This window comes from Halichoerus grypus, chromosome 9 (assembly GCF_964656455.1).
Source record: "Halichoerus grypus chromosome 9, mHalGry1.hap1.1, whole genome shotgun sequence".
Taxonomy (NCBI): Eukaryota; Metazoa; Chordata; class Mammalia; order Carnivora; family Phocidae; genus Halichoerus; species Halichoerus grypus.
This window is the reverse complement of record NC_135720.1, coordinates 97,436,591-97,456,376: the sequence shown is the minus strand read 5'-3', so window position 1 is coordinate 97,456,376 and position 19,786 is coordinate 97,436,591. Positions and strand designations below refer to the sequence as shown.

Sequence of the window (19,786 nt, the reverse complement as noted above, 5' to 3'; positions counted from 1 at the left end):
TTTTTATGCTATACAGAATTGTATAGAATTGTAAACAATTGTTTTCTTAATTTCAATTTCAGATAGTTCATTGTTAGTGTATAGAAACACAGTTTTTCTCTGTACGTTGATTTTGTATCCTGCAACTTTACTGAATTCGTTGGTTAGTTCTAACAGTTTTTTGGTGGAGTCTTTAGGATTTTCTGAATGTAAGATCATGTCATCTGCATACAAAGAGGGTTTTACTTCTTCCTTTCCTATTTGGATGCCTCTTACTTCTTTTTGTTGCCTGATAGCTCTGGCCAAGACTTCTAGTTCTATGGTGAATAGGAATGGTAAGAGTGGACACCCTTGTCTTGTTCCTGATCTTAGAGGAAAAGTTTTCAACCCTTCACCGTCGAGTTTGATGTTAGCTATGGTCTTGTCACATATGGCCTTTACTATGTTAAGGTATGTTCCTTCTATACTCAGTTTGTCAAATTTTTATTATGAATGGATGTTTTGTCTTTTTCTTCATCTCTTGAGATGATCATATGATTTTTATCTTTCATTCTCTTAATGTGTTGTATAACAAGTACTGATGTGTGTATGTTGAGCCATCCTTACATCTCAGGAATAAATCCCACTTGGTCATGATGTATGATCCTTTTAATAAGCTGTTGAATTTGGTTCGCTAATATTTTTTGATAATTTTTGCATCTATATTCATCAAGGATGTTGCTCTGTAACTTTCTTTTTTTTATAGTATCCTTATCTGGTGTTGATATCAGGGAGATCTTTCTTGTTTCTTAATGCATGCATTTATCACTATAAAATCCTCTATTGGGGCACCTGGGTGGCTCAGTTGGTTGTGTATCCGACTTTTGGTTTTGGTTCAGGTCATAATCTCAGGGTTGTGGGATGGAGCTCCGTGTTGGGCGCTGCCCTGGGCGGGGAGCCTGCTTGGGATTCTCTCTCTCCCTCAGCACCCCCGTCCCTACCCCCACTGCTCTCTCTCTCTTGCTGTCTAAAACAAAACAAAACAAAGAAAACCCTATTAAACTGCTTTTGCAGGTTCCCAAAGGTTTACATATGTTGTGCTTCTATTTTCATTTAAGATACTTTTTGATTTCCCTTTTGATTTCTTCTTTGACCCACTGGTTGTACTAGGGTGTGTTGCTTAATTTCCACATATTTGGGAGTTTTTCAGTTTTCTTCCTGTTATTGATTTCTGGTTTCATACCATTGTGGTGCAGAAGCATACTAGGTATGATTTCAATCTGCTAAGACTTGTTTTGTCACCTATCATATAACCTATCCTGGAGAATGTTGATATACTTTAGAAGAATGTGTATTTTGCTGTTGTTAGATGGATTTTTCTTTTTATGTCTGTTAGGTCTGTTTGGTCTAAAGTATGGTTCAAATCCAACCTTTCCTTGTTCATTTCCTATCTGATTTAGTCATCTATTGAAATCCCTTACTATTATTGTCTTGTTTTTTATTTCTCCCTTCAGATCTGTTAGTATCTGCTTTGATGTGGGGTGCATGTATATTTATGATCATATCTTTTTTCCCCTCTGTTTGTTTTATTTTAATTCATCCCTTTACCGTTATATAATGACCATCTGTGTTTCTTGTTACCATTTTTGGCTTAAAGTCTCTTTTGTTTGTTGTAAGTATAGTTACCCATGCTCTCTTTTGGTTCCCACTTGCATGGATTATCTTTTTCCATCCCTTCACTTTCAGCTTATGTATGTGCTTCAAGCCAAAGTAAGTCTCTTATAGTATAGGCAGCATATAGTTGATCTTGTGGGTTTTTATTTTTTTTTAAATCATCCAGCTTTTTGTCTTTTGATTAGAAAATCCAGTTCATTTATGTTTAGAGTAACTATTGATAGGTAAGGACTTACTAATGCCATTTAATGTTTTCTGGCTGTTTTGTAGTTCCCTTGTTCCTGTCTTGTCTTCCTTTGTGGACTGATGAGGGGTCATAGTAGTATCTTTGATTTTTTTATCTTTATTTTTTGTGAAGCTGCTGTAGGCTTTTGCTTTGTGGTTACCATGAAACTCACATGAAACATATATGTAGCAGTCTATTTTACACTGATAGCAGCTCAACTTTGATCACATATAAACACCCTATCCTTATTTACCCTCCTCGCTTTAGGTTTTTTGATGTCACCATTTATATCTTTTTATATTTTGTGTCCACTAACAAATTGTTGGAGCTACAGAGGTTTTCAGTACTTTAGTCCTTTAATCTTTATACTAGAATTAAGAAGTGACCACATCACCATGTTACAGTATTAGGGTATTCTAAATCCGACTATATGCTCACTTTATCCATGTGTTGTATATTTTCATGTTACTAATTAACGCCTTTTTGTTTCAGCTTGAACTTCTTTCAGCATTCCTCATAAGGCAGGTTTAGTGGTAATAAATCTTCTCATCTTTGTTTATTAGGGAAGGTCTTTATCTTGCCTTCCTTTCTGAAGCACTTTTTTTTTGGATAAAGTATCCTGTGTTGGCAGTTTCTTTCTTTTAACACTTTGAATGATCCCATTCTCTCCTGGCCTGCAAGATCTCTGCTGAAAAATCTGCTGATCGTTTATGGAAGTTCCCTTGTATGAGAGAGGTTTTTGCTTTCACTGCTCTTAAAATTCTCTCTTTGTCTTTGATTTTATTATTATGTGTCTTGGAGAAGATTATTTTAGATTGAAATTTTGAGTACCAATAGCTTCATGAACTTGAATGTCCAAATCTCTCCCCAGGTTTGAGTAATTCTCAGCCATTATTTCTTTAAATAAGCTTTCTACCCCTTTCTGTAATCTCCTTCTAGAGAAGGATCCAGTGATACATACCTGATTTTTCTTGTTGGTATCCCATAAGTTCCATGGGCTTTCTTCATTCCTTTTCATTCTTTTTTCTTTTTGCTCCTCTGTGGGTTAACTTCAAGTTATTTGTCTTCAAGCTTACAGATTCTTTCTTCTGCTTGTTCAGATCTTTTGAAGCTATAGTTGAATTCTTCAGTTCAGTGATTGTGTTCTTCAGCTCCAAAATTTGTTTGGTTCTTTTTTATGTTTTCTATGTCTTTGTTGAACTTCTCACTTTGTTCCTTTGTTGTTTTCCTGATATCATTAAATTGCCCATCTCTGTTCTTTTGTAGGTCTCTGAGCATCTTTAGGACAATTCTGAATTTTTTTCATTAGGCAATTCCTGGTTCTCCATTTCTTTGGGGCCAGTTACTATAGGTGGTGGAATCATGTTTCCCTGATTCTTCGTGATCCCTGTGTCTTGCATAGGTATCTTCACATCAAGCAGCAGCTACCTCTTCCAGACTTCATGGACTGATTTTGGTAAGGGATGACTTTCACCTGTGGGTGGAGGTATGCTGCAGCTTGCCGTGATCCTGGGCCTACTGGTGTAGGGCACCAAGTGCAGGGCTTTGTGGTGGCACTGGGTTTAGGTTTAGGGGACATGATGTCTCTTTGGCCCAGGCCACTGGGGTCTATGGCACTGACAACTGTGTAGTCCTTGACAGGTGCTACAGGGGGTCCATAGTGGCTGCAAGGGCTTTGGGGGTCTTTAGCGACCTCCAGGTCCAGCAGCTAGGGAGCAGGGCAAACAGCAGTGGTGCCTGGAGCTGGGACACATAATTGGCTGTCGGGTGCCAGCTGTGGGTGCCTGTGTAGTGGCAGGGGCTGTTTGCAGACACCCACATGGTGGTGGGAAGCAGAGAAGGCAAGGGCCGGGGCCAACTATGGGCTCACTGGCAGCTGCACGAGGCCCTGGTTGTTGGTGTGTCCTCCTGTGGCTGCACACTGTCCCCCCAGCATGCACACTGCAGTGGGGGCCTGTGATGAGGGTTGGGCCGTGTGCAGAGGCACAGCTGGAGGGGCTAGTTCCAAGTGCATGAACGGGGGAGGGGTCAGCCAGAGGGTGTCTGTGCTGGCCTCTTGCACTCCAGCAGCTGCAGAGGCCCAAGCTGGCTGCCGGCGTGGTTCCCAGGCTCTGGCGGGGATGTGGGGAGGGGAGGCTGGGCAAGGGGCTCTGATGCTTGGCATCATGAATGCCTGTGGGATGAACACTGATGAAATCTGCAGGGGGTACCCAGTGGCCATAGCCATCCTGGCCCTTGGCTTTGGCTCAGTGGTAAGATCTGCCAGGTTTGTCTGCAGAGCAGGTGTCTACACACCACAGTCACTCCGACTGAGGGGCTGCTGCCAGTAGCCCCTACTTTGCATCCGTGTTCCTAGCTGGCCTTATACACTTCAGCTTTGCTGGTCTGGGTGGGAGGAAACTGAAGTGGGACCTTTGTGGACTGCCCCAAAAGACTGGAGAAGCTGGTTGCTCTTCCTTCCTGGCCAGGGGATCTCTTTCTGGCCAGGAAGTTCCCCCTTGACACTGAGCAGTGCTGGCTTGGGGGATGAGATGATGCAGCAAAATGACGTTTTCCTTCTCCTTCTGTAGTTATTCTCAGGTTTTTTGTTCCACTGTGTTCCTAAAACCTCCTAACTGGACTCCAAAGCTCTTCCAGAGCTGTTTTTGTCCATAGATAACTAATTGTTGATCTTTGTGGAAGGGTAGGGAGGCTGGGGTGTCCTATGTTACCATTTTGGTCTCTCCTCTGCCTTCAAAAATATTTCCTTTCCACTTTTTTCTTTTTTTATTTAATCTTTTGTTTTTTTCAATTTCCGGAAAAAAAAAAAAAATATGTTCACTATAAAAAAAATCAACTTAATTCAGAAAGAATACAGAGAACATTATCCAAATCCACTTTCTTTTTGTGCATGTGTTTGCATGCTTCTAATTATAGTACACATATAATTTTATTTTTTTTAATTTTTTTTTTTAAGATTTTGTTTATTTGAGACAGAGAGCACAAGTGGGGAGGAGGATCAGAGGGAGAGGGAGAAGCAGACTCCCAGCTGAGCGGGAAGCCCGATGTGGGGCTCGATCCCAGGACCCTGAGATTATGACCTGAGCCGAAGGCAGACACTTAACCAACTAAGCCACCCAGGTGCCCTATGGTATACATATAATTTTATATACTGCTTTTTTGGGCTTATTAAATCATAAACATTTTTTGCAGATTGCCACATGGTCTTTAAAACCAATATTTTAATGGCTGCATCACAGTCCGTTAAGTGAGTTTTCCATCATTAACTCATACGTTTGTCTTTTATATTGTTTCCAATGTTTTACTATTGTAATTAACATTACAATGGTCAGCTTTAGGCATATTGTTCTTTCTCATAATTTTGGATTATATTTTTAAAATAAAGTATCGAGGGTAGAATTTATTGAGTTCAAGACTTTAAACGTATAATACTCACTTGCTTTCCAAAGAGTTGTATGAATGTATCAGTATTATTATAACAAGAAAGGCCTTTTATTTTAGGCAAAAATTCATTTCTCAGAGTCAGATCTTCTAGGTTCCATGGTTTATGAACACTAGATAAGATTAAAAACACAGAAAGAATTAAGTGAAAGATTGAGTATAGATAAGATAATATTTTAGTTTCTCATGAAAAGTGAGCTGGTAATTATATTGGGCATTCTGGAGCAGGGCTTTAAGTTTTATTTTAAGCTCAGACTGCTGCTCTTCTCCCTGTTCCTGACCAGGTGTTTTCGCTTAAAATATAAGAACCTTCTAATACAGGTAAGCATTTTGATACAAGGTTTGTGATGTTTTTAAGTGCAGGTTTAAGTTATGATGTTTTTGAAAGTTAGCTCTTTTACCTAACACATATTTATAAAATATTATTAATGAAACACTTCTTTTGTTCTTCAGAAAACAGCATTTCATAGAAGCCAGACGCTGGGCTACAGGAATGGCTATGCAGTTGTTCGACGTCCAACAGTTGGTATAGGCGGGGAGCGGCTCCAGGTCAACCAGCTGTCCCAGGCTGAGCTGGATGAGTTGGCCAACAAGGCACCGATTTTAACTTATGGCCAACCTAAGCAGGCCCCACCTGCAGAATTTATTCCTGCACATGTGGCTTTTGACAAAAAGGTATCATCTGGGATTTCCGGGTACCCCTTGAATTCAGATTTCTGAGAGCCAACTGTTTGCAGAAAAGTCAACAGCAAACCACAGGTTTTCCAGAGGGCTCTGAGGAGAAAATTGTTCAAATGCCTCAAACTTTAGTCATAGACAGCTGAACTCAGGATTGAAAGAGGCTTTCTTTAGTCAGGAAGCTTATTACAGAAAATAATTCCCTGTAGACTTCACTGAAATATTTTCCAAATACAGTTAAAGAAAAGTTGGGTGAATTCTGAATTCTTGAGTTCATATTGCTCCACGTTTACCTGCTCTGTGCTGTGTACTTTTTGGAAGTCTTATCTGTACTGATGGCAAACCTTTAGTCCTTGTGAAATGCATCACGACAACAACTCCATCTTTTGTCAGTTTTCTCCAGGCTGTCTTCATAAGTTTTTATTTTTCAGGGAACGTTTCAGGTTTGGCATAATATAACCAAAGGATATGTAACATTTTCATTTCTGTCTCATTTACCCTTATGCTTTTGTAATGTGAGCTATTTTAGTTCCATCTGTTGACATTTCCATATCATCCTTGATTCTCCTTGTCAGTGGGCCTCCTCTTTAAGGTAAGGTTGTCCTAACTCTGGCCATGCAACAGAATCCCTAGTGGGACTTTTAGGAAACTGAGATGTCACCCTAACCCTCATCAATCTTAATTTCCAGATGATTTTTATGTATAACTGAGTCTGAGGACCACTGACCAGTTTTTACAAGTTAGCTTTCCTAATTTACTCCTAGCCTATTTTCTTTCTGTCTTTTTTTTTTGTCTTTCTTTTCATTTTATTCTTTTTGTTAAATGTCTATAGTGTTCATCTAGCTAGTCAACTTTAATTGCATACCTATTTTTTTTTTTTTAAGATTTTATTTATTTATTTGACAGAGAGAGACATAGCGAGAGAGGGAATACAAGCAGGGGGAGTGGGAGAGGGAGAAGCAGGCTTCCCGTGGAGCGGGGAGCTTGATACGGGGCTCGATCCCAGGACCCTGGGATCATGACCTGAGCTGAAGGCAGACGCTTAACGACTGAGCCACCCAGGCGCCCCTAATTGAGTACCTATTGAAAATAGAGGCTGGAAAATAGAAAATAACCTGATGGTGGAATTATACCATTTACATTCATTAATCACTTAGTTTAAAAAATTTTTTAAATGTCTCAGCCAGAATCCATACCATCCCCCTTTCCCCATCTCAGTGAACTCATCCAATAGGAACATATTCATATATCCATTCAGAAGCTGAACCTAAACAGTATCAGATATATGGTTGGGTATTTCTCTACCTTTTTCTTGTTTCTCTATGAGTCTACAGATAGTTTCAGCCCCAGCTGTGCCCCTAACCCTGAGTTTGGCCTCAGGCAAGTCACTCTACCACCCTGAGTCTCCATTTGTAAAATGAGGGAGGTTCAATTAGCTGATTATTTCTGGCTCTCACATTTTTTGTATTTATATATCTGTGGCTCAAATTACAGACCATTTCATGCATGAATTAGTGATCATGCCCCCACTTATAGTGATCATGTCTCCATTTCAGTTCTTTGTAGTGGATCTACAGTGTTACTTGAAAACGATCTTTTGTCTTTGGTTTTTACTGTATTATCTTTCTCCTTTAAACATTCTATTCCATTCATGCATTTCATCTTTTTATTAAGAGTTTTAAGGTTTTATTCCATTATATGCTTATTTCACATAAGCAATTGCCCGATCTCTTTGGTTTTTAATCTTGTTTTTCCACAGTAGACACTACACCTTTTTAGCAACAGCACTCATGTATAAAATTATGCATCTTCCCATTCATCAAGCCATATTTGTGTCTTCACTAAACGGTCTTCTTGGTTTGTTCCTCTAGTTCCAGTGGAGGTTTAGGTTCACACTCTGGTCTACCTACAACACCATTCTAATATTTTCTCTTCATGGGAGGAAATATTAAAAATAAAGATGGGATAAAAGAAAGTTTTAAAATTAATCCCAAAGCTTGTCAACACAAGCTTTTAGTATTTTTAAATGTTTTTTAAATGTGCAACAGAACGTGCCATTTTGGCTTCCCTCTGATGCTCCCCAGAGGACCTAGGGTTTGCTCCATCTATCATGTATGTTTCTGAGTACAGTGAAGGTGTGTTTACATACCATCCAAAGATTCTGTGCTGGATTGATGATTTGAGTCTCATTCATATGAATTCTCTAAGGATGAAAATGTCATTAATATGCATTTACAGGGACTCTCCTTCTAAAGAAATGGACTTGAGGCTTCGTTTTCATTTTGAAACCAAAGGTTATAGTCTTGCCCAAATTTTTGACTCTTTGCAGAAATTCTAAGAGAGATTTTTGACACAGAAGTGAAGCTAGTACAGTTAAGGTCTTTAAGCCATCTGATCAAGGACCACATTACTAAGTAGTCTATGTGTAGTTTGAGTATCTAGAGCAAAGGTCAGCAAATGTTTTCTGTAAAGGGCCAAATAGTAAATATTTGGGGCTTTGCAGGTGTCTTAGTCTACTTGAGCTGCCATAACAAGATACCATATACTTACTGTATATGGTATGTATGTATGTATACATACTGTATACATGTATGTATACTGTATATGGTGCTGTCTTACATAATAGAAATTAATTTTCTCGCTGTTCTGGAGGCTGGAAGTCTAAGATCAAGGGTCCTGCTGCTTCAGTTTCTGGTGAGGGCTCTCTTCCTGGCTTTAGATAGCTGCCTTTTTGCTATTTCCTCACGTGGCCTTTCCTCAGGGTGGGTTTGCTGAGAGAGAGGTCTTCCTCTCCTTACAAAGTCACCAATTCAATTGGATCAGGGCCCCACTGTTGGGACCTCACTTAAGCTTAATTACTTCCTAAAGACTCTGTCTCCAAATACAGTCATATTAAGGGTTAGGGCTTTTACATACAAATTTTTTTTGGGGGGGGAAGAGACAAAATTCAGTCCATAGTAGCAGCCCACGTGGTCTCTATCACAGCTACTCAGTCCTGCCCTTGTAATGGGAAAGCAGCCATGAAAAATACCTGCTAATTATTTACATAATTATTTATGGATACTGAAATTTGAATTTTGTATCATTTCCATGTGTTGTGAGATTTTATCCTTTTGATTTTTTTAACCATTTAAATACGTAAATAAAACATTCTTAGCTTGGAGGTGATACAAACTCAGCTGGCAGGGATAGATGGGTCCCACGGACCGTAGTTTAGCAGCCTTCGATTTAGAAGATAGGAGTGATGAGTATTTAGTTCTCCCCGAGCGGCTCTCTTTAGAGGAGGGTACTGGATGTTTTTTGCATGAGAGACTAATACAGTGCCATTTCTCCCTGCCTTGTGTGTCATAGGTGCTGAAATTTGATGCCTATTTCCAAGAAGATGTTCCTATGTCAACTGAGGAACATTACCGGATTCGCCGAGTGAACATTTACTACTACCTGGAAGATGACAGCATGTCTGTAATGGAGCCTGTTGTGGAAAACTCTGGGATCCTTCAAGGCAAGCTAATCAAACGCCAGCGGCTACCCAAGAACGACCAGGGAGACCATTACCATTGGAAAGACCTAAATCGAGGAATAAACATTACAGTTTATGGCAAAACTTTCCGCATTGTTGACTGCGACCGATTCACGCAGGTATAGTATATATTCCTGGAAATTGTCGTGTCTGAGGCATCATTCTAATTTATGGAAGGATACGTTTCATTTATAAGGATAAGAGGAGGGACATCTGGGTGGCTCAGTCAGTTAAGCATCTGCCTTCGGCTCGGGTCATGATCTTGGGGTCCTGGGATCCAGCCCCGTGTGGGACTCCCTGCTTGGCGAGGAGTCTGCTTGTCCCTCTCCCTCTGCCTCTTCCCCCCCCACCCCCACTCGTGCTCTCTCCCTCTCAAATAAATAAATAAAATCTTTAAAAAGAAAAATATAAGGGTAAGAGGAGGACACTGGTAATCTGTCCTGTATGGATTATTATGTTGTTTAATTAGGTGTTTGTGTGTGTGTTGATATGTGTCAACACTGTGTAGTGATACCACTTTTTTCACAATGATATGGATACATATCCATTCAAATAAAGTTAAACTTGCATCATAGCTGAATATTTTGATAAGGAACCAGTTCCCATGCCGGTTCAAGTGGTAGCACCCTTCATGGGATAGAAATATGAAAGAGGCATTGGACGGTTTATCTGAAGTTTGAGTTACAAAAGTAGTATTACCTTTATTAGCAGATATAAGCCTCACATTTTTTGTGCAGTTCATATTTTTCCTGTAAATCATACTTGCTATATTCTGGAGAAACTGGCTATCTAAAGAATTCCTGAAATAAAAACAATTTTTAAAGGAGAATGCTTGTTTATATCGAGAAGAATCCTCCATTTCCTCTATTTCATAAGTACGGATTTTTGACAACTTTTCTTAAAGTTATGTGTATGTATATAGACACAGAGTCCTTTCTTGAGCACAAAATGTAGGTATTAGGAAGTCAGTTCTAAATTTCTCTTAGTTTAAAACATTTCTAGAAGCAAAGATATAGTTTCTGAATTCTTTTGTGCCTTTAATCCTATGTTACCAAATGCCACATGATTAATCTTTACCACGCACTGAGTTCCTGTGAATCCACTCATTTATGTTTGGCGTTTAGTAACTTCTTTAGCAAATACTTACTGAGTGCCTGCTCTGTGCCAAGCCTTGTGGCTCTAGGTGCCACATATATAGGCTTGTCCTCATAAAGGCCGTTACATTCTGACTGGAGGAGACAAAAGTAAGCACACAACGTATAACCTGTCAGATGCCGCTCAGAGCTGCGGAAGGGACTAGAGCTGAGGAAAAGGGAGGGGGGTGGGGAGGGTGTATAGAGGCTGGCCAGGGGAGGCCACGCCCTGAACAGAGACCCCAAGGAGGTGAAGGCAGGAGCCCTGGCATCCGTGCCATCCCAAAGCAACAGCGAGAAACAGTGCAGAAGGTACAGGCGCTAGGCCGTCTTTGGGAAAACAGGTTTTGATCTCTCATTTTTTAGGTTTTCGAGGTCCTTTTTATCACAGGCAGTTTCAGAACTGTACCTATAATGAGGAATTATAAGATGTTATGTAAATTTCAGGTATCGTGACTATTTTTACAGTTGTCTCTTTATGAACAATCTGAATATCAGCAGTTCATTCCTGAGCGGTGAGTCAACTCTCATAAAGAGAGACGCTTAGCCTACTGAGCCACCCAGGGGCTCCAACTCTCATTGTTGACGGTAGTTCTGTGCTAGGAAGTCACCACAAGCCCTTAATGAGCAACTATGGATCCATCACTCCTGGGAGAAATACGAGGTTAGGTTTCTATAAGCTTGTTTTATGTGTGTTTCTGTTTAAAGATGCCATGTTGAAAATACTTTGTTGATTCATGAACCTCGAACTTACGGCCAGCAGCACTGGAGCTCATGCCTGAAGGAAGCGTATCTCACACGTGTACTTTCTCCTGAAGGCATGTCACAGCCGTGTGTGTGTGTGTGTGTGTGTGTGTGTGAGATAAAAAGTACGTAACATAAACGTGACCACCTTAACCACTTTTCTTCGATGTGCAGTTTAGTGACACTAAGTACTTATCCCAGCCTCCTTGCACTTAGAACATACAACAGCGCTTTAGCACTAAGGTTGGGGGCCATTTTAAACAGCAAAAGCAACAAAAGCACTGAAGTGTGAAAAAGTGGCACTAAACAGACATCTAAATGGACACTTTTTCAGTATGGAAGCTGAAATAAGAAGGCAGAATGTCATCTCATTTGACCTCAGCTAGGAATGTATGTTATCAGACAACTCGAAATTTTTACCACTCTGCGTGTGTCTGCAAGGACCACAGAAGCACCATGACTATTGATTTGGAGGTTACTAATAAATTTTTGCAAGTAGGCAAAAGTGCAACTATAGGATCAACTGTATTTTGATGACTACTAATGACTAGAGTTGTATATTTTAGGTACCGATGACTAGATTAAATTATGTTTTCATTAGTCGATCTGTTAGAGGTTGGCTCCTGTAACAGTTTAAAATTTATACACATCTAATTTGATGGTTTTCATTAGGGCTGGACCTATGAGTGGATAAAGAAGATAGTTGTCTTTATGGTGTGGACTTGAACAAGGAGCCACCTCTAATCAAATATATCACCACCACCACCCCTTCTGAGCCCCTCCTCACTGCTCCAAATAAACATTGGTCCTAGAGACAGAATTAACACAGTAAAAAAAATTAACTCCAGAAATCAGAGATCTAGAACTTATTATCTTCATTAGAGTATGACCGATAGTATAGCAGGTGTGAATCCTACTCTGCATATGCAAGTGTGCAGGAAATATTGTTTTGTGTTTTAAAAATAAAGCCTACTTGAACCCCCATCCAACTGGGCTGCTGTTTCTATTCACTCTCAGCTTTGCCAAAAATTCCAGGCCCTCAGAACGACAAGGCACACCCAGGCTTAACGGGGTCATACAGGCAGGGTCCATAGGCTGTCAGTGCTCAAGGGCACCTCCTGGATGCTTTGGTGCGAGGTCAGATACTGAGACCCCGCGTGCCTGAGATTGATGTGCCCGACTGGCTGCCCGTGTGCTCCGAGCATCCGTAAGAGCACATGTGGAGTCTTGCTCTTCTGAGACCCATCAACTTGTGTCTGTTTTCCAGTCTGGGAGAATTCCCCCTTTTTCTCTCCTTGCCTTCAAAGACATTTCCTTCTCTCCCCTCCTTCTGGGATACTTTAGAATAATCTCTTCAAAGAGTTTAGGCTTTTTCTAAGAGACAGGAAGAATAGTCAAACTTCAGGAAGCTTCTGCATTCCTGCCAAAATCCCTAAGGTAAGGTTAACAAAGGGCCTGGTTATCTGTTGAAAGCAACAGAAAGGAGTAAAACCCCCATTAAATACCTCAATCAATAATCCTGCTACACTAATACATCATCTCAAGGGAGAGGAGAATATTGTTAGTCATTATCTCCAGCTCAGTACTTTTAATAGACATTGAGATCACAGTATTTTAATATTAAAAGATACTGGAGACTGCTTAGTGAAACTTTAAGTATTAAGATTACAAGCTAGTTAGCAGCAGAGCTAATATTAGAACCCAAGTATTTTGGCTTTGAGTCCTGCATATTTTCTATTGAATTGTCCAAAAGCAAATCACACAATTCCCAAAAGAAACCCAGATTTCAGATTAATTTCTAGTTCTAGAATGTAAACAGATCCCATGACATTGTTCTTTTCTGATTACCAAAAAAAAAAAAAAAAAAATACAGCTTATTGTGGTGCTTTTATGAAGAAGAAATGCTAAGTTGTATTAAAAGATATAGTTACTGAAAATATTGTATTTACTTATAATTAGCAAATTAAACAAGATCATATCAAGTTCAGATGCTTTCCTTAACTTTATCTGGTGAGATTTGAGTACTTGGTTTGTCTCTCCTATTTTGCTAAAATATTTTCTGGTCTAAAATAACCAGTGATTCTTTTCCTTTTTGGAGGGGGGTGGAGATGGGGACTTAATCAGATACTTGTTTTTGGTGAGTTGAAAGTTGGGACTTTGATTTCGGCTTAACTTTGTTGCCATTGTGTAGCTTGCCCCCATCCCTGATATGAATTACATATTATTTGAAACTGTGGTTGGGTTTCAGATGTGTGTATGTAAGCAATCCTAAGACTTACTCTGTTCTTGGGCACCTAACTAAATTTCATTGATCTAAATTCATATGTGGAGCCAGTTACCATACTATCATGTCTTCAAGTTAGCTCAGCATATTGCCTAGCAATTTTATAATATAGAATACTTACAGTAATTATCAGTTGTTATCTGCATTATAGCGTTGGGTCAATTGGAGGCTTAATGTTGCTAAGATGTGCTTCAAACTGCAAGCTAACGATTAATTTGGACATTGGCATAGAAATTACTATTACACTTATCTTTACACCATCAGTTAATACTCCTGGAAGCTTCAAGAAAGATGATCATTACTTTTGCATGATTTAGGTATTTTTGGAAAGTCAAGGAATTGAATTAAATCCACCAGAGAAGATGGCTCTTGATCCTTACACTGAACTCCGGAAACAGCCTCTTCGTAAGTATGTCACCCCATCGGACTTTGACCAACTGAAGCAGTTTCTCACCTTTGACAAACAAGTAAGTGACGTCAGCACCTCAGTGGATTTGCTCATCTCCACATGTGATGCATGTTTATTAGCAAGCTGTTCTGGTAAATGTGTGTTTTAAAACATTACATCTGTAATTTAGCCGTTTGGAGACAGTGCGATTTTTCTCGTTTCATCTAGAGTTAGAGGTACAGGAATGCCCACGTTTTGTATTAAGATACCCAGAGGAGGTTGTGGAGTTAAGTCTCAGGAGTTCCACCAAACTTTTCAATCTTAAAGCAATTCCTGAGCTATGTCTGCTTCCCACTTTACGTTTCCATCCAACTACTTCTTTTCCCAAATAGGAGTTCATTTCATAGCCTTCTTTGGGAAACCCTAAGTGATTTATTGGGAAATTTCGGATCTATTGCATATAGGTAGATTTTTAATGTTAAAATAGTAATTTCACAGAAATCTCATCGCAGATGCTTCCTTGTTATATTTTATATGAATGTTTGAGTGTAGAATATTCTAGGTTTTTTCCAGCTCTGTTCCAACTGTCCTATCCTCCCCACTGTGAGTTGGTGTGTGGGGGCAGATTTGGTCTTCTCCTTTTTGTACAAAAGAAGATGGGGAGATCATCCTCAGTGCTTCTTTGCTGCTGATGTTCTCTCAGAAATGTAATTCCTTTTAGTTCGGAAAAATTTGCCTAGCACTAGCATCGCCTTTTAAGGACATTCTTTATATCAATCATATTATCTGTTATTCTTTTGTCTTTAAAGATTGTGTTGTTGATACTGTTACTAGAAGAGGTATGTCGATGGATAAAAAAAGACATTAATAAATGAAAATTCTTTCCATACTAATTACATATAAACGGTTCACATATACCTTTATTAATACATATGAGCCCCTGTATAAAACACAATGCTCTTTTTTCTTTCTTTTTTTTTTTGTTTATTGAGGTCTAATTGATGTATAATATTATATTAACTTCAGGTGTACAACATAGTGATTCGACAATTGAATACATTGCAGAATTGTCACCACAATAAGTCTAGTTACCATCTGTCATATTACAAAGTTAATATAATATTATTGACTATATTCCCTATGCTGTACATTACGTTACCATGACTTATTTATTTTATAACTGGAAGTTTGTGCTTCTTGATCCCCTTCACCTATTTCATCCATTCCCCCACCACCTGCATCCCAAGCTCCCTACCCTCTGGCAACCACCAATCTGTTCTCCATGTCTATGAGCTGGGTTTGGTTTTGTTTGTTTTGTTTTTTAGATTCCACATATAAGTGACATTATGCAATATTTGTCTTTCTATGTCTGACTTGTTTCACTTAGCATAATACCCTCAGAGTCCATCCATGTTGTTGCAAAGGGCAAGATTTCACTCTTTTATATGGCTGAGTAATATTCCATTGTATATATAAACTACATCTTCTTTCTCCATTCATCCATTGGTGGACAGGTTATTTCCAAATCTTGACTATTGTAAATAATGCTACAGTGAACATGGGGTTGCTTATATCTTTTTGAATAAGTGTTACGTTTTCTTTGGAGGCTACCCAGTAGTGGAATTGCTGGATCATATGGTATTTCTATTTTTAATTTTCTGAGGCACCTCATACTGTTTTCCATGTGGTCGCACCAATTTACATTCCCACCAACAGTGTACGAGGGTTCCTTTTTCTCCAACCAACACTTATTTCTTGTCTTTTTGATGATAGCCATTCTGACAAGTGTAAGGTGATATCTCATTGGTGTTTTGGTTTGCATTTCTCTGATGATTAATGATGTGGAGCATCTTTTCATGTATCTCTTGGCCATTTGTATGTCTTCTTTGGAAAAATATCTATTCAGATCCTCTGCCGAATTTTTTTTTAATCAGAATTTGTGGTTTTTTGTTACTGAGTTGTAGGAGTTCTTTATATATTTTAGATGTTAATCCCTTCCTTATCAGATATGATTTGCAAATATCTTCTCCCCTTCAATAGGCTGCATTTTCATTTTGTTGATAGTTTTCTTCATTGTATAGAAGCTTTTTAGTTTGATGTAGTCTCATTTGTTTATTTTTGCTTTTGTTTCCTTTGCCTTTGGAGTCACATCCAAAGAAACATGGCTCAGATCAATGTCAACAAGCTTACTGCCTATATTTCTCCTAGGAGTTTTATGTTTCAGGTCTTTAATCTATTTGGAGTTTATTTTTGTGTATGGTGTGAGAAAGTGGTCTAGTTTCATTCTTTTGCATGTAGCTGTCCACAGTTTTCCCAGCACCATTTATTGAAGAGACTCTTTCCCCATTGTATATTCTTGCCTCATTTTTCATAAATTAATTGACCATAGAAGTGTGAGTTTGTTTCTGGGCTCTCATTTCTGTTCTCTTGATCTATGTGTCTGTTTTTATGCCAGTGCCATACTGTTTTGATTACTATAGTGTTGTAGTATAGTTTGAAATCAGGGAGCATGGTACCTCTGCCTTTGTTCTTTCTCAAGAGTTTTTTGGCTATTCAGGGTCTTTTGTGGTTCCATACAAATTTTAGAATTATTTGTTCTAGTTCTGTGAAAAATGCCATTGGAATTTTGATAGGGATTGCATTAAATCTGTAGATTGCTTTGGGTAGCATGGACATTTTAACAATATTAATTCTTTTACTGTGAGCGCAAAATATCTCTCCACTTATTTGTATCTTCTTCAATTTCTTTCATCAGTGTCTTACAGTTTCCATTGCTCTTTTAATTCGGCTTCTCTTTCACTGACTAATATTTTGGATCAAAGTGAATTCTGCTTTCTCAGTACAAACTTATAAGCCTGTTATTTAATATTTTACAGCTGTTGACATCTGGTATATAATTTTTGTATGTTTTTCTATCTTTGGTGAATTTTTTTTTTTACCATCTGCGATTACTTCATAGTCTTTGTAGCTAATCTTTCCATCATTGTCTGATATCTGAATGCCAAAGTAGTTAAGTTAATCTCTCCACTTGTAGAATTCTTATTTAAGTCACTACTTTGGATTCCTCAAAGGTTCTTCGATTCTATGCAGTCTGGGATGATACGGACAGCATGTTTGGTGAATGTCGGACCTACATCATTCATTACTATCTTATGGATGATACAGTGGAAATTCGAGAAGTCCATGAACGGAACGATGGGCGAGATCCTTTCCCACTCCTGATGAACCGCCAGCGCATGCCAAAGGTTTTGGTGGAGAATGCAAGTATGTTTGATTCAGTTTATCCTCCGTAATTGTGACATCTTTTGGATCTCGAAGGAGTTACTTAATCAGTATGGTCATTCCCTTTACACTTGGGAGGCTCTTGCTGCGTTCTTATAGGTACTCAAAAAATAGCTTTCCCATCAAAAACTAATGATGTAATGTATGGTGATTAACATAACAATAAAAAATTAAAAAAGAAATAGCTTTCCCGTAACTCCCCTCATTGCTTGCCCCACAGTCCAGGCTTGCCTCCAAAATGGTCTGGTGGAGATCACTGATACCCAAATCAAGGAAACAACCATAAGAGCAGTGGGAGATTCATTTAAAGTGCAGAAGAGCAAGGCTTCTGAAGTAAAGCAATTTAATATCAGATTTTTAATACATTTTTACAACAAGCTTGTTTTCATATAGCTTACCATTTCCTTTTTTTTTTTTTTTTTTTTTTTTTTTTTTTAAGATTTTTTATTTATTTATTTGAGAGAGAGAGAATGAGAGAGAGCAAGCACATGAGAGGGGGAGGGTCAGAGGGAGAAGCAGACTCCCTGCCGAGCAGGGAGCCCGATGCGGGACTCGATCCAGGGACTCCAGGATCATGACCTGAGCCGAAGGCAGTCGCTTAACCAACTGAGCCACCCAGGCGCCCTAGCTTACCATTTCCTTATGTTCTTTCCTGACTTTACTTCTCACCTCAATACTTCCTAAACAGGAAGTTTGTATGTAGGATAACTTAAGATTGGAAAAGGCATGTCTGTGACTCAGAGGTGGGGCCCCATTGTGTCAGCCCCTGCTCTCTTTGCTGTGTAAAATAACCTAGTGACTGGAGAGGGAGAATGCAACAAAGTGCAGCTGACACCTGCCGCCCATCATTCTTTCTCTGGAATAAGTACACTTACTTTGGTTATTGACTTAGTGGTTTAAGAATTTTCTTTTGCAAAAATGTCATCTTGGTCATATGTGATGACATCTCTCATGCTTGGACGGCTGACAGAACTCTGTAAATACTTTTGTTGGTTTTCTTTTTACTCTATTTTTTGGAACTAGGAGATAAGAAATTTCAGGTATTATGCAAGAGGTTTGTCTTAGAGATTATAAACAAGTTGAGGTTAGAGGTTATAAACAAATTGGCAGTCTGAAGGCTAAATTCAATCTATCTACATGTATTGATTTGCCTATATAGTATTTTTTTTTTTTTAAGCAGTGTTACTTGGGGGCAAGGAGGTGGAGATTTCCATCACTGGGATAGTAGATAAACAAAATGTGGTGAAGGTATATCTTGATAAATAGTAGTAATTACAAGCAATAACTAAATGTAAAGAAAGCAAATGGATGCACTTAAAAGCGAAGTGCTGTGTAAAAAAAAAAAAGTGATGTACAATGCAATAATATTTATGTAAAGTGAAGTCCAAACAAAACGATATGCGTAGTACACACATAAAAAGCTGCACATTAGAACGGTTGCATATGAAGTAGAGGAGAATAAGATTGGGGAAATAGTCCTCATTTTAAAACTAAGAGAATTAGTGGCAAAAATCTGTCTTAGAGAAATGAAAATAATTGCTAATATAGCTCGCATTCTCAGATAGCAGCAACTGGATTTGAGCCCTAGTTCAACACAGTCCAGTTGCTGTTGACCATATTCTTATACTTGGCCTCCTGTAGAACCCTCTCAGGTTCTAGGACACTGAGACTAATGTACTAATTTAGGCCTTCCAGAATGCTTACATGAGCCTGAAATTCCTGCCATCTAGAGGATGTTAGATTTACGGTAGATTAAGAGAAAGAATGGGAATTTATTCAGGCATGAAAAAAGTATCACTGAAACTGAACCCCTTGAAATCTCGAGTTCTGTGTTTGTCTCTGCCGTATCAACATGGCCTATGTTTAAAATTTTAAATATGTGATCATCCTCTTTTATAACATCCCCAGTTTTTTTAAAGTAATCTGTGCAACCAACATGGGGCTTGAACTCACGACCCAAAGATGAAGAGTCACACACTCTCCCAACCGAGCCAGCCAAGCGCCTCTATAACATCTCAAATTTTAACCAAAATTTTCATCAAAGTTATGTGGAGAGGCAGCCTGGTGACATATATAGGGTCCTTTTAAGAGATAGGAAACATATCTTCTTGTGAAAGTTAGTCATGCAGTAGCAGGACAGAAAAGGCTAAGCTTCCATCAGCTGAATAATTCCTTTAACTAGAACTGTGATGTTGAAGAAGTACCATCTAATTGACTCTCAAAGTCATTTATTTATCCAATGGATGATTTGAATTACATTCAATTAAACAAGAGTTAAATATCTGCTAAGGGAACTATTTCATGTTGTAAGTGCTGTGGAGGATAAAATGAAAGCATAACTTCCAGACCTAGAATCTCTGTCCTTCAGTCACTTCTAGTGACTGTAGAGACAAGTCATATAAATACACAAAGCTGTTTAACAATAACACAAGTGTACCAGATCATCTGATTATGTAAT

At 38.8% G+C, this 19,786-nt stretch overlaps 1 protein-coding gene across 7 annotated transcripts in view; it reads left to right on the top strand.

Moving 5' to 3' along the window:
- Positions 1-19,786, top strand: part of EFHC1 (EF-hand domain containing 1) — a 66,781-nt gene that overhangs the window by 2,739 nt on the left and 44,256 nt on the right. For 6 of the 7 annotated variants that reach the window (XM_036087760.2, XM_036087762.2, XM_078055245.1 and 3 more), the window contains exons 2-6: positions 3,261-3,314; positions 5,753-5,974; positions 9,329-9,616; positions 13,976-14,125; positions 17,118-17,310. In XM_036087760.2, coding sequence (XP_035943653.1) covers positions 3,261-3,314; positions 5,753-5,974; positions 9,329-9,616; positions 13,976-14,125; positions 17,118-17,310 — 907 coding nt within the window. The remainder of the gene's footprint in view (positions 1-3,260; positions 3,315-5,752; positions 5,975-9,328; positions 9,617-13,975; positions 14,126-17,117; positions 17,311-19,786) is intronic. The other variant, XM_036087766.2, reaches the window with a different exon arrangement.